This window comes from Manacus candei, unplaced genomic scaffold, assembly GCF_025592945.1.
Source record: "Manacus candei isolate 608988 ecotype Guabito, Panama unplaced genomic scaffold, ASM2559294v1 h1tg000086l, whole genome shotgun sequence".
Lineage (NCBI taxonomy): Eukaryota > Metazoa > Chordata > Aves > Passeriformes > Pipridae > Manacus > Manacus candei.
The window spans coordinates 6509624-6530474 of NW_026138134.1; the positions used below are offsets into that span (position 1 = coordinate 6509624).

The 20851-nt window shown below is 55.2% G+C and overlaps 3 protein-coding genes across 3 annotated transcripts; 2 read left to right on the top strand and 1 right to left on the bottom strand.

Annotated features, from left to right (window-relative positions):
- Positions 1-840: 840 nt before the first annotated feature.
- On the top strand, positions 841-7900 carry TMPRSS5 (transmembrane serine protease 5). Its single transcript, XM_051812310.1, has 13 exons — positions 841-867; positions 1801-1930; positions 2143-2250; positions 2506-2628; positions 3050-3146; positions 3425-3538; positions 3733-3776; positions 3912-4074; positions 4179-4357; positions 5578-5676; positions 5950-6092; positions 6436-6588; positions 7886-7900. Exons 1-13 carry the CDS (start codon positions 841-843, stop codon positions 7898-7900), a joined length of 1395 nt encoding a protein of 464 aa, XP_051668270.1.
- Positions 6832-17376, bottom strand: ZW10 (zw10 kinetochore protein). Its single transcript, XM_051812550.1, has 16 exons — positions 17245-17376; positions 16417-16551; positions 15408-15509; positions 15244-15321; positions 14996-15155; positions 14645-14791; positions 14046-14237; positions 13684-13847; positions 13289-13471; positions 12796-13034; positions 11803-11874; positions 10985-11154; positions 10300-10430; positions 9885-10016; positions 9468-9670; positions 6832-8603 (listed from the first exon to the last, which is right to left on the bottom strand). Exons 1-16 carry the CDS (start codon positions 17359-17361, stop codon positions 8483-8485), a joined length of 2346 nt encoding a protein of 781 aa, XP_051668510.1. The 5' UTR covers positions 17362-17376; the 3' UTR covers positions 6832-8482.
- Positions 17377-18369: 993 nt separating this feature from the next.
- On the top strand, positions 18370-20302 carry LOC127482353 (T-cell surface glycoprotein CD3 gamma chain-like). The gene is made up of 5 exons (XM_051812569.1): positions 18370-18492; positions 18923-19129; positions 19455-19586; positions 19700-19743; positions 20052-20302. Exons 1-5 carry the CDS (start codon positions 18420-18422, stop codon positions 20112-20114), a joined length of 519 nt encoding a protein of 172 aa, XP_051668529.1. The 5' UTR covers positions 18370-18419; the 3' UTR covers positions 20115-20302.
- Positions 20303-20851: the final 549 nt, after the last annotated feature.

Genomic DNA, 20851 nt, shown 5'->3' on the forward strand with positions numbered 1-20851 from the left:
GTTGCAGTGAAGGTGTTTTTTTGGTTTTTTGGGGTTTTTTTTGCTGACTGTGCTCAGATCTTCAATTAACTTTTGCCTCTTCAATTAACTTTTGCCAGGTTTGGTTTCCTGGCAGCCTCGGGGCATGGGATGCTCGGAGGGGAGATGAACTGAGGCTGGGATGGTCCTGGGCTGGGAGCAGCAGCCGGGGTGAGTCCTTCCCCTCCTCTGTGCCCAGAGCAGCAGAGGATGCTCAGGCTGCATCCTGTGCCTCTGCTTTCTCTCCCACTGGTGCTCCAGCACCACCTACAGTCCTCCCTGGGCTGAGGAGATGCTCCAGCACGAGTAGGAAAGGCTCAAGCTGAGCCAAGCTGTTCCTTGGGGGGTATTTGCAGCCCTGCCTGGTATTTTCTGGCCTAAACACGAGATGGGGGAGCCTGGAGAAAAAAATCCAAACCCACCCAAAACCCCCGTTTTCACCCCAGCTGCCCAGCACAGGGTGGGGTTGTGCCACCACCCACCTGGTGCTGTTTGGGGACAGCACAAACCTGCAGTCACAAAACCCTCACAGGAGTTTCCTTGATTAAACACCATTAAAAATTCATTGGTGACCTGAGCAACAGGCTGTCAGCTGTACCTTTCAGGGGTGGAGAAGGGTGTGAATAAGAAAAGTCCCTCTTTCATGGAGAACCCTTTCAGTCTGATTCTCCTTTTGTTTTTGGGGACTGGCAGCACCTCGGGCGTGATGACTGTGGTGGAGCATCCCCTGGGTCAGAGGAGGATGAGAGGATGCAGCAGCACAAGGCATTTCTGTTCCACCAAGAGCTCTGCACTGGTAGGAAAAGCATCTCCTGCCCCACCATGGCCCAGGCAGCAGCCAAGCCACGGGTTAGAAACTCTCCCCCTCCCGTGGGGCCCCGGCATCTTTCAGTAACAACAAATTACGTGGCAAAGCAGAAGCTGAGCTGGGAGCTGCTGCCTGAGCTTTGCTGCTCTTGGTGTGCTACAGCAAAGGCTGCAGGGAAGATCCAGCACCTGGGCAGGTGGGGCTGTTTCCCTGGGATCTCTGGGCACGCGGGGTGGGGAGGATCCCCCTGAGGGATGGGGGTCCACCAGCCCTCACCAGCACATCCCTAATGCAGCCTGTGGGCAGGAGAGTTGTCCTTTACATGTCACAACTGGCAGGCACTTGGCTGGAGATGTGGGGGTGATAAAAAGCAGCTCCAGGCTCTTTTCTGTTCTTTCCCCAGCCTAGGATGTTCTGTTCCTCAGGGTGCTCAGAGCCAGCAGGGCTGGCTGGAACTGCAGCCCCCCACTCACACCAAAAGCCTGGGCACTGCCACTGCCCCTCAGCAGCACCTGGGGCTTCTCATATGGCAGATAACGGGGGGGGGGGAAAGGGGGACAGCAGGTGGGAGACAGGTTTGAGAGCTGAGGCTGCTCCAGAGCTGCTGATCCTGCTGGGAGAGGCACCAGGGAGGGATGGGAGTGTTCCCTTGGGGCTCCCCAGCCAGAGCAGTTCCTGGGAGCAGGGGGATGGAGGGGCAGGACAGGGGCAGCTGGATGATCCCCCCACCCCTGTGAGGGCCCTTTCAGTGGGGGAAGGAGGGTTTTGGAACCAGGAGTCCCTGGAGCGTGGCCGCTGCGCATGCACTGTGTCGTGCCGGGGAACCCGAGCTGGGTCACTGGAGATCCGTGTGCTTGGCTCCCACAGCTCTGCTCCTGCTGCCATGGTGAGAGGGGATTCCAGAGCTTTGTCCCCTTCCACCACACCCAGCCTTTGGCACTGATCCTGTCCCTGGACTCTGCTCCTCTCCCCAGAGTCCAGACTCACCCGAGCGGGTTCCCGACAACCCAAACGGCATCGAGGACGCCGTGCACAGCCCAGGGAGCCCGGCAGCCGAGCCAAGGAGGGGGGCACAGGGGACACAGCCCTCCCTGGGACACGTGGGTGAGCTGTTTGTGGGTTTTGGGAATGGGGAGGGTGCCCTGAGCCCTGAACTCCCACAGAATCCACAGCCTTAGCTCAGCTCCTCCGGGCACTGCAGGAGAGGAGCACTGAGCCCTAAAAACTGGTGCCCAGTGACCCAGGGGCTTCACCAGGGCTTGGGAGAGCTGTGAGAGGTGGGCAAACCACACTGATCCTCTGTCCCTCTTTTAAAGATCCTGCTGAAGCATCTTTTGGGACTCTCTGCACCCTCAGGAGGCTGTTCCTGCTGCTCGGGGTCGTGGGGCTGCTGGCGGGGACGGCGGCTGGGACGTGGCTGCTGGGTCAGTGTGTCCCCAGGATGGCCCTGCTGCGAGTTTAGGGCGTCAGCATTGGGGGGGTGGTGATGGGAGCTCCTTGGTCAGTCAGCTGTAGCTTGGGATGGAGAGATGTGGCTGGTGTGGGCTCTGCTGCTGCAGTGCCAGAGAGGCTCATTCCCCTCTTGCAGCAGCACTGCAGGATTGTCCCCAGTATCGTGCATCCTGGGTGCTGCCCAGGCTGTGTGGGTCCATGGGCACCCCCTTCTCTGTTTCCTGCAGTGAAACACCTGCAGGAGGCTCACCCAGAGCAGGGGTCCCCCCCACTGCAGGAGCCAGATGCGATCCCAGCGTGTGGTGACGGGGAAGAGGAAGAGCCCGTGGTCCGGGGGGCTCCCAGCACAGGTTTGTGTCTTTGCTTGCTGCCAAAAAGGGTGGGGAGAGGGCTTCTGCCAAGCCCAGGAAGAACAGAAAAGGGGCTCTTTAAGGACAGATATCTCCTGCTGACCCACTAGCTGTGTTTTGCAGTTGTTTTGCTTTTCTTCTAAGTCCTGCTGCTTCCCCCAGAACTGCAGCTCCATTGCATGGGGAGATCCCACAGCAAAGGCAACTCTTGCAGGGCTCCTTTGCCTGGGACCACCCTGTGACTGGGATCACTTGTAGCTTCCAGTTGCTCAAATGGCTTTTTCTGGGGGTTTGGGTGGGTTCTTCTTGCTGTAGCCGTGTGTGACCTGCACAGAACACTGCCAAGGGGACTCGCAGGTTGTCTTTAATGGAATGGCTTTAGTGTCTTTCAGAATAAACACGGCAAACTCCCTGCTGGAAGCTCAGCTGGAAGGACATCCTGGCTGGCTCCTGGTGTGCCACGAGGGCTGGAATGGCTCCCTGGGCACCCTGCTCTGCCAGCGGCTCGGGTACCTCAGGTGGGCACGGCAGAGGCAGCTGCTTGGGCCCCTGTTTGCCCTGTTCTGAGGGGGATGATGGCAAAAGCAGGAGATTGAAGGCTGGGGGTTTGTCAGGGCAGCAGGTGGAACCTGGGACTTGGGATGACCCGGGGACCTGCAAGAACAGCTTCAGAAGACCCTCCCTGCCCAGAGGTTCATTCCCAGCTGCCAGAGCTGCAGGACTGCAGGAGTGTTGTTCCCATGGCAGGGTCACATTCCTGATCCCCTTCCTGGGGCAATTCCCCTTGTTTTTGCAGAATGACCCATCAGAAAGGAGTGAACCTGACGGATGTCAGGGTGAATGAGGAGCAGCAGTTCCTTCAGGTCAGACCCCACCAGGAAGGGAACCTGGAAGACTTGTGGCAGGTCAGGTAAGGGCAGCTCTGAGTTGGCTGAAACCTTTTCTTTCAGGCTTAAGAACACAGCAGACTGTGCAGGTGCTGTGCAGCAAACAGCCCCTTTGGGAAGTGCTGCAGCCGCCCTGGGGCTCTCCAGTGCCCCGGGGGTTTTGGTTGCTGTTTATCCTGCCCAGGAGGATTTATTCCTGCTGTTTCTCTCTGCACAGGAGCAGCTGTGGATTGGGGCGAGTCGTGGCTCTCAAGTGCTCAGGTGAGCGATTCCCTCTTCTCCTGCATCCCCAGGATCTCTGCCTGGATCCAGCAGCTTCTTTCCTCCCGTTCCACCCGCTCCCCTCGCCCTCCAGTGTGAGGATGTGGGGCTGGAGCCTGTCCTAACCCCTTGCAGAGTGTGGGCTGCCCCCCGGGCCCGTGCGGGTGGTCGGGGGGGCAGATGTGCCCCCTGGGCGCTGGCCCTGGCAGGTCAGTGTGTGCCAGGGCTCCCAGCACCGCTGTGGGGGCTCGGTGCTGGCACGGGAGTGGATTATCACGGCGGCTCACTGTGTGCACAGGTACCCCCAGGCCCCCCATGCCCACCCTGCTGTGCCCCCAGCCCTCAGTGCCCGCTGCCCTTGGGTTAGGGCACGCTGTGTTCTGTGTTCTGTGTTCTGCTCAGCTCCAGGAGGCTCCAGGGCTCTGCCTGGCGGGTGTTTGCAGGGATTGTCACCCACGGCTCCCTCAGGCAGGAGGCCGGGGTGCCAGTCCAGGAGGTTGTTCCCCACCCGCTCTACAACCACAACAACCTCGACTACGACATCGCCCTCATGAAGCTGCAAGTGCCCCTGAATTTCTCAGGTAAGTCATTGTGTCCTTCTGTGGAGTTGTCTGTCCTGTCCCACCGTGAAAAGCTGCCCAAAAATGAGCCTCTTCTGAACCTGCCCCTTCAGAGCAGCTCTTACAAAATCAGAATCACAGAATGGTTTGGGTTGAAAGGGACCTTAAAGCTCATCCAACCCCCTGCCATGGACAGGGACAACCTTCCCAGGTTGCTCAAAGCTCCATCCAGGCTGGCCTTGATCCTCAGCTGATCCTCAGCTGGCTCAGAGATGTCCCATCTTCACGTGGGATGCCTTTGGCCACCTCGACTTGGCCGCCGAGGTGCCAGCGGGTAGACCTGGTGTCCGAACCGGACGGGTAGACCTGGTGTCCGAACCGGAGGGTAGACCTGGTGTCCGAACCGGAGGGTAGACCTGGTGTCCGAACCGGACGGGTAGACCTGGTGTCCAAACCGGACGGGTAGACCTGGTGTCGGAACCGGGCGGGTAGACCTGGTGTCCGAACCGGAGGGTAGACCTGGTGTCCGAACTCGGAGGGTAGACCTGGTGTCCGAACCGGGCGGGTAGACCTGGTGTCGGAACCGGACGGGTAGACCTGGTGTCCGAACCGGGCGGGTAGACCTGGTGTCCGAACCGGGCGGGTAGACCTGGTGTCGGAACCGGGCGGGTAGACCTGGTGTCGGAACCGGGCGGGTAGACCTGGTGTCGGAACCGGGCGGGTAGACCTGGTGTCGGAACCGAACGGGTAGACCTGGTGTCGGAACCGAACGGGTAGACCTGGTGTCGGAACCGGGCGGGTAGACCTGGTGTCGGAACCGGGCGGGTAGACCTGGTGTCCGAACCGGACGGGTAGACCTGGTGTCGGAACCGGAGGGTAGACCTGGTGTCCGAACCGGAAGGGTAGACCTGGTGTCCGAACCGGAGGGTGGACCTGGTGTCCGAACCGGAGGGTAGACCTGGTGTCCGAACTCGGAGGGTAGACCTGGTGTCCGAACTCGGAGGGTAGACCTGGTGTCCGAACTCGGAGGGTAGACCTGGTGTCCGAACTCGGAGGGTAGACCTGGTGTCCGAACCGGAGGGTAGACCTGGTGTCCGAACCGGGCGGGTAGACCTGGTGTCGGAACCGGGCGGGTAGACCTGGTGTCCGAGTCAGGCTGAGGGCTCTGCAGCCCTTCTGTGGCTGCTTCTGGCAGAGTTGTCCCCACTGCCCTGGCACTGTCCCTGTCCCCTTCTCCCCAGCTGCCATCCGAGCCGTGTGCCTGCCGTCCTCCCACCAGGACCTGCTCCAGGGCACACAGTGCTGGGTCTCTGGCTGGGGCTACACCACCCCTGACCAAGGTGAGCTCCCACCCTGTCCCTGTCCCCCAGCACTGCCTTAGACTTTCCCCCTGCTCCCCAATGCCCCATCCAGCCTCTTCCATTGCACATCTGAGCTTCCAAATGCACCCCCTGCCCTCGTCCCACTCCTGCTCCAGCAGCCTGCACCCCACACTCACAGCTCCTGTGGCCATGAAGTAATCCCAATTCCCCATCTCTGCCTTCCCCAGTTAGTGCCCTGCTCTCCCCTGCTGCTCCCTGCAGACCTTGTTTGCCCCTCTTTGCCCATCCCAGCGCAGCTGGCCGGGACGCTGAAGGAGGCCCTGGTGCCCCTGATCGGGACCCGGAGGTGCAACAGCTCGTGCATGTACCCGGGGGAGCTCACTGCCAGGATGTTGTGTGCTGGGTACCCCCGTGGGCAGGTGGACGCGTGCCAGGTAACGCTGGGAGCAGTGGGAATGCTGGGGGGGTGCATGGATCCACCTGCCAGCCTCCTGTGTGGCTGAGGGAACACAGCCAGCTGGGCCACAGCAGCCTGGCGAGGTCCTTGGGGAGGCAGGCTGCCCGATTTTGGATGTCCCACCCCCGGGAGTGTCCAATTTGTCCACTTGGATGGGGCTTGGAGCAACCTGGGCTAGTGGAGGGTGTCCCTGCCCATGGCAGGGGTGGGTCTGGATGAACTTTAAGGTCCCTTCCCACTCAATCTAGTCTGGGATTCTGTGACCTGCCTGACCTGCCCGGGGGGCAGAGCAGCTCCCTCAGCCCTGGCTCTGCCCCCAGGGGGACAGTGGGGGCCCCCTCGTGTGCTGGGATGGATCCTCGTGGCGCCTGGTGGGGATTGTGAGCTGGGGCCAGGGCTGTGCTGAGCCAAACCACCCCGGGGTCTACACCAATGTGGCCCAGCTCCTGCCCTGGATTCACCAGGTCACTCAGGTAAGCCCTGGTGTGTGCCCAGCCCGCCCTACAGCCCTGCATCTTCCCCAGACAAACCCCAGTGCCAGCATCCCACTGAACTCTTTGTGTCACTCCCTTTGACCCATGAGCCTCTGGGACGACCTCTTTCATAGCACTGATTCCTCTTTCTGTTTTCTTTTTATTTATTAGATCTACTAGAAATCAGGCAAGGAGGGACTGATTCATCCTGTCACTGTAACCTGAACAGAACCCCAAACGTGCTCAGTATAAATAGTTTATTAAAGAAAATAGCAAATTACATTTCTGTGAACAATAAACATGGGAGAAGTGGTGCTTTTCAAAATAGGTGGTTTTTTTGGATTGCTGTGTGTAAAGGGACAAGGGATCCTATGAGATGTCAGTGTATGGGCAACACTCTCAGCCTTTGGGTGAATCACTTGGAGGGGAAGAAAAGAAACAGGTGAGTTTTGAGTGGTAGATTCTGCTTCAGTATCTCCCTTCTCTGCTGCATTCCCATGTGCTGGGCTCAGTCTAACTGCCCATTAGACTGGACTTCCCTTTCCCCACATCAGTTAAACCAGAGCAGAAGGGTTCTGCAAGGACTTGGGTGACACAAGTCAGGGCCTCAGGCCCTGCAAAAATGCTTGGAATGGGAACAGAAGTTGGACAGAAGTGCAAATGAAAAGGATACAACAGGAGATAACAGATTAAAAACACCAAGTTCTGTGACTGAAACTTTAGTGAGCACGACAGGGCAGGTAGAACTTTGCTCCACGGGTGCAGCATCTTGGCCTCTGGGCTAATTTAAGTGAATGCTCTCAGTGAGTTTTTCAATTAAATTGGGTGAGAAATTTCTCAAAATCTAAACCACAGCCTCTTGTGACTGAAAAAGACAATGTTACGAGTGCACCTTTCATTCCCTTTTTGCATTGGTTTACACTGTTCTTAAAGGACAGAAAATATAATAACAGAAAGACACCAGAGCTACCCAGTTCACAGCCAACAAAAACACAAAGGAAGGAGCTGAACTGGCTTCTACAGCTGGTAAAGCAAGACTGAAAAATTCTAAGTCAGTTTTAAGATATTTTCCATGAGAAATAAGAGAATTTTGCTACTTGTGCAAAACCCTGTGACTTGATCACCAGTTCACTCTGCACAGGATCTCCTTTCCCCAAATCCCCCCTAAATTGTTGCTCTCTTGAGGTCTGTCCCTCAGAAGAACCTGAGGTGGGAAAGAGCTAAGTTTGGCACTTCAGCATTCCTGGGAGGATGGCAAAAGCTCTCAGAGTGTGTGGGTTTCATGTGGAACTTGCAGGGACAGAAGAGGTAAGACAGAGAGGGGCTCCAGGCCCCCTGATGTAGAACTGCATAGATGAGAGTCACTACTGAGCAATAAAACCCCTCTGCAGGACCCTGAGGCCAGTCTGAGATGAGGTTCCACAGCACCTCACATGGGAGGCTCGTCTGGCAGCAGTGCCTGTGCTCACAGAGATGCTGGATACAAGGTTTGATTTATTTTCCTATGCTGGCCTGAACAGGAAGATGAAATCCTAGAGAATGGGAACTAGCAAACATCAGCAAAAGCATCTCTCCTTCTCCAGGACACCCAGCAGCTCCTGAAGGAAAACCTGGATGTGGGCAGAACTGCTGTGGGGAGCGGGGCAGGAGGTGTCTGGCAGTCAGTGTCTGTGTGTTCCTCACTGTGAGCTCCTGGCCCCACACTCCCAGCCCCTCAAACACTGAGCCAGGCAATGTTCCTTCTCCCCCAGCCAAGCTCCAGGAAGAACTTACCAATTCTAACATTTTTTTTTACACCAGTACAAATAAAAAAGGTCAAATCAAAAAAATATCTGAAAGTCTCAGTTTGCTCTTGCTTTATCAGAAGATGCAAAGTGCAGGTGGAAACGTGGGGTTACTTGATTTTGGCCAGTGCTGCTGCTCTCCTTTCTGTGTTCTGGAACAGGGCTCGGATCAGACTCTTCACTTCAGCTGCTGAGAATTCGGCTGCCAGAGGGCCCTTCCCATCTGCCCACCTGCAGGGGAGAGAAAGAGCTTTATTTAACCAAACTGCCTGGGAGTGGCACATGAAGACAAGCCTCTGAGGAGCTGTTCCAGTGGTCACTAACCAGGTATGTGTGCAGCCCCAGCCCAGAACTGTTTAGCCAGGTACACAGAGCACCAGGTTGTGAGGTGATTCCTGCACTTAGTACCTTTTCTTTCTCCTAAATATGCTTAAAGCCCGTTTGCAAAATTCCTATTCCTTAAGAACACAAGGAAGTGGTTTATGCCCAGGTGGAAGTGGAGTTGGGAACCTCTGGTGAGTAACCCAGTTCCAGGGGCCCAGGGAAGGAGCTGCCTTCCCTCTGTGCCCTCCCTGTGGCTGGTGCCTCGCTGGTTTAACCTGCTGAGAACTGGGTGTTTTCTTGCCCTTCAGAGCTCTGTGTGAGGCAGCTGTGAGCAGGGACTGCCCAGCTCCTGCCAGCCAAGGTAACAGAAGTGATTATGCAAATCCTCAGGGATAGTTCAGATGAATCCCCCTTGCAAGGTAAAAAGCAGCAAGAAACAGCATCCTAAAAAGCAGAGGGCACTCAGGTGGAATGCCAGCCAGGCTGCTCCCTGTGAGACACCCCTGAACTTGGAGAAGCCAAGGGGATGCACCAACACTCTGTGCTTGGCTCTCCCACAGCACCTGGTTTTTTACCATTTTGCCTTTTCCTTCTGCTGCAGGAAATTATGGGCAAGCTTGAAATGGATTGTGAACACCCAAAAGCAGTCCCAGGAGCAGCTGCCTGATCCTCAGGAGCAGTGACTGCCTTTCCTCTGGACAGCCCCTGCTGCTGTCAGACACTTCCCTGCTCCTGAGAACCAACTGAGAAGGGAGAAAGGAAGACACCTACTGATCCACAATTTCCTGGAGGTTGGCTTGCAGGATGATCATCAGCTCTTTGAACGTCATCCACTTCTCCACATAGACTGGAACTTCCTCTTGGTACTTCTTGTTCTTCTCTTCTTCAGGTAGAGGGGTGAAGACTTGGGGTCCCTCCTCCACCATGATCCTACAGAGTGAGTACAACCTGTCTGCATCTTCTGCAGAAATATCCTGCAATGGAGAAAACTTAATTAACAGTGGAGTAGAGAGATTTACTTTTGGAGTGCCAAGTGAAATCAAAGCTTGGTGTTGTGAACATTTTCCGTGGACACACAGTTACAATTTCTGTGAAAGGTAACTGCTCCCCTGAAACCTGACCTTGGGACCAGCAAGGTCACAAATGTCCCCACCACTCCAGGGCTGGCACATCCACCCCAGTAGGTACCTCGAGGGCAACAATCCTGGTGACAATCTCTGCCAGGGCTGTGTTCAGTAAGGTCCCCATGGCCTTGCAGTACACGTTCACTGGGAAGACATCCTGCCAGACCTGGCCCAGCCTCTTCAACTGATGCAATACCTGGAATGAACAGCTCTGTGTTACCTCCATGTTATCAAAAAGAATATTAGGAAAGGCACCAAGGGATAAGGTGACCACTTATGGTTAGAAACCAGGCTGAAAGAAGCAAAAAGGCAATGAAATATCCTGCTAAAGACACAGCCCAGGATAAAAATAAAAAACATGTCAGAAAATAGTTGTTTTAACAGTTCCACCCTGCTGAAACAGGACTGAGATTACACACTGGACCTTCCCCAGGACACCTGCAGACAAAGGGATGTCTGGCTTTGACTGCCTTCCTTACCTGCCTGATGGCTTTGTTTGCTGCATGGAAATTTTCCTCATCATCCATGTTAGAAAAATTCCTGGCACTTGAGAGCCTCTCCAGGATTTCCCCCTTCTGCACTCGCATCTGGGCCTTAAAACACTCCATCCCTTTAGGAGGAAAAGCAAGCAGGGAGAAGCAGTTAAGCAAGTACTAAATTTGCTGTGCCTATTTATGACTGTAATTGCTGAATAATGAACTTGCTATAGTGTTTTATTTTTAATCGAATTTCCAGTCTCTAAACAGTCTCATAGAGCCAATTTAACCAGTAAGTTTTGGCAGCTTGCATTGCTACAACAATTCTGAAAAAGAGCAGAGTAGCAGAATTAAGTGTGGATGACTCCTGTTAGCTGACACAAACTTATCTCTGAATTTGTTTCCACAGGATAAACTGAAGAAAACATTAAAGGACTGAGCAGCAGATCCCAAAACATAGTGCTACAACACTGTGCTGGAATACACACAGTTTGTGGAACTATGTGCTGGACAAGAGCTGGGTTCCAAAGAGCCAAGACTTCCCAGTCTGGAAAATGTTGTTACCACAAATAATAACAATGCCCTGCTCAGTGTCAGCAGCCACTCCTCCATCAAACCACCCAGCCCCAGCTGCCAGGGTTAACTGCCACGTGCCCCAGGCGTGTGTTTTGGGCCAGGAAGGTGTTACCCAGTCTCCTGAAGGCAGGCACCAGGTCCACGAAGGAGGCTGCCCCGTTGCTCAGGATGTTGGTGGTGCGGTAGCGGAACTGGTGGCCCAGGGTGAGCAGGTGGTGGGCGAGGTACATGCAGTTGTTGTGGTGGATGGCTGCCAGCTGGGGGAACTTCTGCAGGCTCTCCCTGCCCCAGGCAGGAGGAAGAGAGAAGGAAGAAATGGATTTCTTTATTAATCTGTTAAAAAAAATAGCTGTGCCTACCCCAGAGAAGCTCGCTGCAGGCGTTGCAGAAAATGGGCGAGGCCTGACTGGCATCAGTCAGAATAAAAATACTGAACTTGTCACATTCCCAAAGGATCCCACAGGAAAGAAGCATTTGAACCACGTGGTATCCCACTCTTTTTCTAGCTGTGGACTTTCAAACAGAAATATACTTTGTTACAGCAAAGTTATGGTGAGGAAAAGGAAGAGAAGTCCTGTCAGGAATACTCCAATGTTCTCTGACAGGACTGTGTCCTTTCATTGTCCCTTCATTGCTGCTTTTTTTTTTGCAGGAAAAACATCATTAAAAATCTGTGCATCAGACCTGGGGTCAAAGTTACGTGGCTGGAAACAAATACAACCATGCAAGAACTTCAACCATCCCCCTGCTCGCTGGACTGGCAACTCAGAAACCCTCAAGCACCTACTTTGCACAGGTATGATTTAGGAATAGATTAATAGGAGCTTTTTGCTGCTGGAGGAAGCCCTTAGTAAACCCCAAGTGGGAGTGTTCCAGTAGCATTATTCCCTCTCAACACAGGCCCTAGGGAACACACACAGACACACTTACTTGTGGTATGTTGGCACCACTTCATAGAACAGCTGGAAGATTCTCCTCACCGAGTAGAAGAGCTGCACACAGCTACAGGGAAAATGAGGGTCATGTCAGCCTGGCACTGGCATTAATGTCTTGTTCACAGGTGACCCTCAGCCTTCTCCAAAACAGGGCTTTATGAGCACTGAAGCACTGGCACAGAGTGGACTGGCAGGATCAGTGACAGCCATGTCAACGTGCTGCAGAACTCACAGGGGCTGCGGTGACCTTGGAAGGTCAGCGTGGAAAAGCTTCAGAAGGGAGATATGTGAAACCCCAGGAACAAAGGAGACAGTGTCCCTTCCCCACCAGGTGTGCACAAACACTCAGCCCTCTCTCTGCCACTGAGGGGTTACCTGGGCAACAATCCTGCTCCAGGGCTGTGGTCTCTGGTTTTTAAAGTACACTTTACGTGGTCCTCAATATTTGTTTTCTCTCAAGAGCCCTGCCAGCTGCAGGGCTGGAGCTCTTTGCTTTCACCAGCACAAAGACAGCAAGAACTCTGCTCACAATGGGTGCCAGCACTTACCATTTGGTTTGGAAAGAAGAGGTGGGTTTAATGTTTCTAAACAACTGAGAGCTGCAGTGGGATAAATCAGTGAAGTGGACACTGCAGAAGCATCTCTCCCATGAAGCCATGGACTGTGTTGTGCACACTGGGGAGTTTACAGTGGCTACACTGCTTTAATGGCTAAAATACAAGGCAGTGCACCTGAATGTTCCCTGAAAACCCAACTCCAAAAGCTGCTTAACCCGAGTACTGCAGGGAGCAGAGTTTGCAGCTGTACCCGTGTCCTGCACGAACCCAGGGCTGCGTCCACCAGCCACAGTGAGAGTAACTTTAATGACTGGTTCTAATTTTTAAGTATATTCTCTTCTTTTAAAGTTCCTTTAACCTATTAACAGCTGCTTGGTGTTGGTACAGGCAGTGAGCTTCTGACACCCAGATTACTGCTCAGTAATTCCTACCACTGGTCCGTGCTGACTGTGGCCTCCAGCAGTGTCTGATAGACCAGCTCCATGAGCTGCTCCACGGAGGAGCTGATGCGGCACGTGGGCAGGGAGAAGGTGTACTGGCTCAGCCTGGTCTCACCCTCCAAATTCACTGTGCCATTGTGCAGAAGGTTGGAGGGCTTTTGCATCTTTGAGTGATCTCCTGACACAGGGTCAGGAAGCTGTGGCAGGGTTACACAGGACTCAGGTGTGATCTGAGGGGAGACAAGAGAGAGGTAAAATGGAATTTAGAGCCCACAGAGAGGAGACTGTGCAAGATTACAAAGCACTGAATGACAGAGATTTAAGACTCAAACATAAGACTGCAGCACTATTAAAAGATGTTTAGAAATTGTTGTTTGCCAAGATCCCCAAATCATCCCAAGTGCTCCACAAAAAAAGGACTTGACTGTTGTAGACAATCCTTCCCCAACCCCTATTTTTCCAGAAAAACTGTGTGTTGCATCACCTTGACAGTGTTGTGGATTTCTGAGGTCATCAGGTTTCTGGCTGCTGCAATCACATCCTGGCACTTCTTGCTGGCAAAGTGGGAGTTGACGTTGCGGGCGTATTTCAGTAAGTCAGTCGTGTCTCCTTTCAAAAACTGCATGTTCTTTAAGGCCTTTTCAAATTCCTCTGTGGATTTAATCACCTGAGAAGAGCAGACACATGTTTTACATCAACACAGCCTCCCAAAATCAAAGAACCAAACTAAAATTTTGTATAAACTTCCACTCAGCTGAAAGCAAGGGATGAAAACAGGTTTTAGAGTGCACTGAGCACTAAAATATCCTCCTAGGCTGCCTGGGGCTCTGTGTTCAAACTGGACACCTGGCATCTCCTGAGGGACTTCTTGAGACCCACCTCTGTGTACTGCTCCAGTTTGCTGCTGTTGCTGGGGATGGAGTTCACCAGGCAGTTCTGAACGAGGCAGTTGGAGAGCTCTTCCCAGATCAGCTCCCCCAGCAGCTCCGCCAGCGTGACTCTGCCATCCTTCCTGTCCTCCCCAGGCTGCTCAAGAGGCACATCTGGATTCCAGAGAAGACAAATGGATCTTAATACACCTGTTTCCTGGACCAAACCCTTCACCAGTTCAAAAGACTTTCCTCTTGCATTTCCCTCACATGTAATATTGATTAACCACCAGATATTCTGGAAACTTCTGCTCCAATTACACGGACAAGGTACTGATCATCGACTAATTACAAAAGGGAGAAGCTACCTACTTAGCAGGTATTTGTGGAGAACTTCAAAAATAAGCTTGATCTTGTCAAAAACCTCCATGGGAGAGGACTGATCCAAGGCAGGCTCCTCGGATTTAAACCTCAGGATGAGCACGTCTGGCCGCTCCTCGGTGAGTGGCTGCAGGGATGGGTATGAAATCACAGGCTTGAGGATGTATTTCAGCAGCAACTGGCCTGAGAAAATGAAAAAAAAATATGTTTTCCAGTGGCAGAAGGCAGGTAGTTTGCTACAGTGAGGTCCAGCCCTGGATACTTTGGATGTAGAGACCCTGCATGAAGTGGAAGAAACAATCTCTTGATCAACTGTATCAGGGAGCAGCTAATGAGGTAAAACTCTTCAAGCATTAGACTATGAAACCACACAGTCACAAATTAAAAGCATACTGAATAGTCAGGAAAGGACAAATAATTCCAGGTAAATAATAGGATAAATATTTTCCTATTAATAAGAATCACAGCATTCACGTCAGTCATGGGGAAAAACCAGCCAGGAGAGAAAGATTTTCCAGAAAGATCCGTCCCCAAGTCTGAACCCCTGTCCCCATGGGCTACTGGGGCTGTGTTTGTCTGGTCTGTCTTACCAAAAGCTTTCAGCCTGGTGTGCAGCTCTCCCAGGACAGCCAAGGCCTGGAGCACGGACGCCACAGGTGGGCCAGCAACCTCCTCCTCCTTGGATGGCATCGTGTGTAAGTGCAGCTCTGAGTGCACCACCGCCTCCAGGCTGCTTTCTAAACACAAAGAGCTCTGTCAGAATGGGATATGAGAAGCTGCTCAGTCCTCAGGTGGCAGCTGAAGCAGCGTTCAGAGACAAAGAGCTCATTACACCACCGTACTCCAACAGTTCTAGTGCATTTCCCATCTTGTGGGTGCCTGGAAACAGGCATTTCAAACAGTGCAGCAAAACGAGTGAGACAAAGCAGAACCGTGAGCACCTTTGGAAGGAGGGAGCTGCCACACAATGAGTTTCTGCCACTCTTCCCCCAGGTGGCAGAGCATGTTCTGTGTCTGCACCGTGAGCTCCGTGCCGAGCGCCCTCAGGATCTTCAGCTCGAAGCCCTTGCGGGATTCCAGGTTCCTGAGGCTGCCCCGTGCCTGGTGGGGAGGGTCAGACACACAACACTGGTCAGTGCTGCCCCTGCTAAGGAACTGATGCAGTTTATGCTCAGGAGGTCACTATCACCTTTTCCAGCTGCTGAGCTGCTGCAACGTACTTCTTCTCCAGCAGTGCAGTCTTGTGCTCTTTGATGGCTCTGTCGAACTGCAACAGAACGATGTCGAAGCCCAGAATGATGTCTCAGACTGAGGAGTGTGATTTTAAGCTGCCCCCCTCCCTCCCCTCCTCACCTCCTGCAGCTTTTTCAGGACACTCAGGACCAGCGTGTCCCGCTCCAGCTGCTGCTTCAGCTCCGTGAATTCAGCAACAGCCACATTGAGATCTCGCTGGACCTAAAATAACAAATTGGTCAGTTCACTGGCAGCAGTTGTTATCAGGCACATTTCCTCTTACACATGAGATTTAGAGTATTTCTGTTACTAGAATGATTTGGTGAAGAGGAAAATGGCTCCATCCATTTTACTCCTCATAAGCACTAGAAACACTTATAGGATGGGTTTTTCTTTTAATACATAAGAGTTGTAGAATGGGTTGGAAGGGCCCTTAAAGATCATCCAGTTCCTACTAGACTGCAGTTTTTTTAAAGGCACTGTAAGGAAATTCAGTCTTAAAATGCAGTTAAAATTACTTCAGTTTTAATTCAGCACAGCCGTATAAAACACAAGGATGCTTGAACTGAGCCAAAAGTCAATTCTTAGTGAACACCACTGCAGAACTCCAGATGCTGGGACATCAGAGGCAATAATCAGTGTGAGTCTTCAATCTGACCTGCAGGAGTTGCTCATGTTCTGCTTCAGACCTCACTGGATGTGCACAGGTATGATTTGAGTTCCTGTTCTGCTCTAAACCACTGTGGGACCAACATGGGTCAGTCTGTGTGTCACACCCCCTACAACAGCCAGGGCTGGGCCTTCTCTGGGAGGGACACTGTGACACACCTTCCCACCTGCCCAGCAACAGGACAATCCCTTAATGACAGCTCTTAACTTGCACCCTGCTGTCACACACACCTGTGTCACCTCTAGACATTCCTTAGGGGTGGTGTCACTTAGTCAAGAGGCACAGAATCATGGAATACCCTGGGTGGAAAGGGACCCACAAGGATCATCGAGTCCAATTCCAGGCCCTGCCACCCACCCCAAAATCCCCCCCTGTGCCTGAGAGTGTTGTCCAAACACTCCTTGAGCTCTGGCAGCCTTGGGGCTGTGACCTCCTCCCCCTGTGCCCCCCTGCAGTCACCTCGTTCTCGATGCTCGCCCTGAGCAGGTCGATGTTGCTGGACAGCCCGTCCACCTGTGCCACCAGCTCCTCTGCACTCTGCATGCTGGGCAGGAACTCACTGTACTTCTTGTTTATCATGTTGCAGACTTCTCCCTGCAGAGAGGGAACAGGGGAACAGCGTCAGCACGGGGAGAAAGGACCGAGGTGAGAGATGGGGGCACCCTGGGATGAACCAGGGCTGGACACCCTGATCTGACTGACCAGGCTGTGCAGCTGGTCCAGCCCAGGGTTGGGGCACCCCGGGATGAACTAGGGCTGGACACTCCAGTCTGACGCAGGGCTGGGACAGAATCCCAGAATTGTTGGGGGTGGAAGGGGCCTCTGGAGCTCTCCCAGCCCAACCCCTCTGCCAAGGACAGGGTCAGCCAGAGCGAGTGACACAGGAAAGCGACTGGGTGGGGTTGGGGTTTGGAATGTCTTGGGAGGGAGAGACTCCGGGACAAAGAGGGGCACCTCGGACAGACCCAGGGCTGGACAGCTGGGGTGACCTAGGACTGGGCACCCTGATCGGACTGACCAGGGCTGGACACTGCAGGCTGAGCCAGGGCTAGTGGGACACCCTGGACCCACCCAAGGCTGGATACCCTCATCTGACTGACCCAGGGCTGGGGCACCCCGGACTGACCCAGGACTGGCCATTCAGGGTCGGACAGCCCGCTCCGGACCAGGGCTGGACACTCCAGTCTAACCCAGGGCCGGACACCCCGGTGCGCACCGGCTCCTCGGCCGCGCCGGCCCCGCTCCCCGCCGTGTCCCCCCCGTGCCTCCCCCCGTGCCCAGCCCTGCCTTGAGCTCCTCGACGCGGCGGGACAGCCTCCCGACGCGGGTGCCCAGGTGCTCCTTGTCGAGGCGGCCCGAGTGCGCCAGCACGGCCGCCACCAGCGAGCCCGCGCGCGCCGCCATGGCCGCCCCGCGCCGCTACGGCGGCCGGCACGGACCAGAGAGAGCAAGGCGCGGGCCCGCGGGGAGGGAGGCCGCGGGTTCGAGGCTGCGGGGGGACCGCTGCGCCGGGGGGGAGCCGGGGCGCGGCGGGTGCGGGGGATGTGTGCGGGCTGGGGGACTCTGGGGGTGCTGGGGGGTGTGCGGGTGCTGGGGGCTGCGCGCCTGCTGCAGGGTTCTGTAGCTGGGGGGACACCAGTGAGTGCTGGGGTTGTAGGGCTGGGGGATGCCAGTGGATGCTGGGGGACCTGTGGATGCTGGAAGTCTATGGCCTGGGGGTCACCAGGGGATGCTGGGGGACTCCATAGTTGCTTGAGGACCTGTGGGTGCTGGAGTTCTATAGCTGGGGGGACACCAGTGAGTCTGGGGGAAATTTGGGTGCTGGAGATCTATGGCTAGGGGGGCACCAGTGACTACTGGGGGACCTGTGGACCTGGAGGTCTATGGCTAGGAGGGGCACCACTGGATGCTGGGTGGCTCCATGGATGCTGGGGACTTGGGGGTGCTGGAGGTCTATGTCTGGGGGGACACCAGGGGATGCTGGGGGGCATTGACTGGAGGGGGACAAGTTAATGCTGGGGTCTCCCGTGGCTGTGGAGGGGACCTATGGACGCTTGGGAAGCTCCAAGGCTGGGGGGAACACGCCAGTGGCTGCCAGGGGACTGGTGGATGGTGGGGGCTCTGCGGCTGCTGCCGTGTTCCCTGGCTTTGGGGGGACCTCTGGCTCCTGGGGGTCCATGGCTGTGGAGAGACCCTTGGCTGCAGGAGGCTCCCTGGCTGCTGGATGTCCTGGAGGGTCCGTGGCTGCTGGGAACCCACTACCTCAGCCCCAGCTGCCCTCCCACGGCTGCCAGGCCGGGCTGGGGTGAGGAGGCAGGCTCAGAGCACCTCAGCCATCCCCAGCTGCAGGGGGAGGGAGGCTCCAGCCCCCGGCATCCGGCACCTGACGCAGATCTGGGGCCAGTGGTGCAGTTGTGGTGAGGAGCTCTCTGAGCAGGGGACGGAACCACCACCTCTGTGCCATGTGGAGGGGAAGGGCCCTGGGTGTCTGGGCAGTGCTGGCCAGCCTGGCTGTGCCCAGCTGGGGTAACCAAGGTGAGTCACTGGGGCTCGGGGCAGCTGGGCACTCGCCATGGTCCCTGGAGATGCTCCAGGGTGTCTGGGGTGCTGGGAGGGTGCTGGGAAGGAGCCTCACAGCTTGGTGGGGCTTTCCACCTGGATGTGAGGTTCCAAATGTCCATGGGGAAAAGGGAATCGGTGCAGTGAGGATGGGATCACTGCCAGCTCTGCCTGCCCTAGACCATTGCTGTGACAGCCTGGAGCTACCTGTGTTACTGTCTGTGATAACCCTGTCTTGCAACGACACAGTCTGCTTTGTCCAGAGGTTTTTGTTTGTGGTGGCCTTTCTGCTGCTGAGGGACAGCCTGAGCATCTCCACGAAGGAGCTCTGAGTTCTGCACCACTGTGAGGGTTGATAACTCAGCTGTGAACTCTCTGCTCTCTCTTTTTTTTTTTTTTTGTACAGGACCTAAAATAATTGTGAAAGAAGTCAGTGGGAAGGTGTTCTTGGAATGCACAAGTGGACAAAGTAAAGTTACGTGGTGGAAAGACGGGAACGAGCTTGGAAACGAAACTCAGCTGGAGCTGAGCACAGTTTACGACGATCCCAGAGGCCTCTACACGTGTCGAGCAGGAGAGGCAGCAGAGGGGAAGCTCCAGGTGCACTATCGAAGTAGGTGCTGCACCCCTGCTTTCCAGAGCCAGAACTGCCTGGAGTTTTCACCCCAGAAAATTTTTGAGGGAACTGCCGGTTTCCCAGAGTCTGTGGGTGGCTCCCCCAGTTTGCTGCAGGTTCCCCTGTTTGTGGTGTCCCCATGAGAGCCCCACAGCCCCAGTTAGTGCCGTGACTGATGCACTGCTGGCCTCCCTCTGCACTGGGTGCCGGGGGACACACGGCAGCTCGTGCCACTGCCCCAGGTCACACAAGGAGCCAAACTCAATCCCAGGTCCCTCTTGGCCTGGGACTGGAGCCTGTCCCTGTCCCTTTGTGCTTCCAGTGTGCCAGAACTGCATCGAGGTGGACGCTGCCACCGTCTCGGGGATCGTGGTGGCGGACGTCGTGGCCACGGCGCTGCTGGCAGTGGCTGTGTACTGTGTCACCGGCCACGACAGGGGACACACGTCCCGAGGTGAGGGGGGACAGGGCCTGGGCACCCCCAGGGGCTGCAGATGGGTTTGCTTTGAAAGGCACCACGCTGCCCGTGGCTGCCCTGATCCCTGACCACCTTCTGTCTCCATTTAGCCTCTGACAGGCAGAACCTGATTGCCAACGACCAGCTCTACCAGGTGAGTGTGGGGGCACACCTGTGTGTGTATGGGGGGACCTTCAGCACCTCTGCAGTGTGGGGACACGTCTGCTGGGGGATAATCGATGCCCAGAGGTGGATATTGCTCTCTGATGGGGCAGCTGCCTCTCCCCAGATGACCCAGAGGACGAGGCAAACACAGCTACCCCGTCTCTTACTGTGTGTTAAGCTCTGTGTGCAGAGAGGGACGCTTGGCAAAGGCTTGGCAAAGAGAGGGCTGGGCCAACTGCCCCTCCCAGGGCTGGACAGACATTCTTGGAGCTCATCTCCCCCTTTTTTCCCCTCCAGCCCCTCGGAGAGCGGGAGGATGAGCAGTACAGCCGGCTGGCACCCGCCCGGGCCCGCAAGTGAGGTGGGGACACTCTGGAGCCTGTGACTCCATCAGCACACAGGCTTTGCCTGGACATCCCTCCTGCTTCATGCCAGGCTGGGCTACTTGCAGCACTGTGCTCTTTCCATGGCCTCCTGCACTTCTGTATCCCTCTCATTAAAGATGAGCCTGTCCCACAGCCTCCCTGCTCTGTCTCTTCTGTCGAGGGTCCTGGGGAAGGTGCACACTGGATGGGATCTGCTGTCTGGGAAGGTGCACATTGGATGGGATCTGCTGTCTGGGAAGGTGCACATTGGATGGGGTCTGATCACTGGGAAGGTGCACACTGGATGGGATCTGCTGTCTTGGAAGGTGCACATTGGATGGGATCTGCTGTCTTGGAAGGTGCACATTGGATGGGATCTGGTGTCTGGGAAGGTGCACACTGGGTGGGATCCGGTCCCTGGGAAGGTGCACACTGGATGGGATCTGGTGTCTGGGAAGGTGCACACTGGTGCTCCCCAGCTCTGAGTAGGAACAGCCAGTGTGGTCTGAGTATGGTCAAAATGGGAGCAGACACCAGCCAGGATCAGCCAGCAGTTGGAAACCTCAGAAACCAGGTCACCCCTCCTGTGCCAGTTGCACACACCTGTGGGTTGTTTTCCTGCTTTTCTCAGAATCTGAGTGCCAGGCTTTAGGGAGGACCAGGCTGAGAAGTGCCCTGTGACTCGGGCAATCCAGTGTGCAGGGGTATAAAGGAAGAAAAGAGGTAACACTC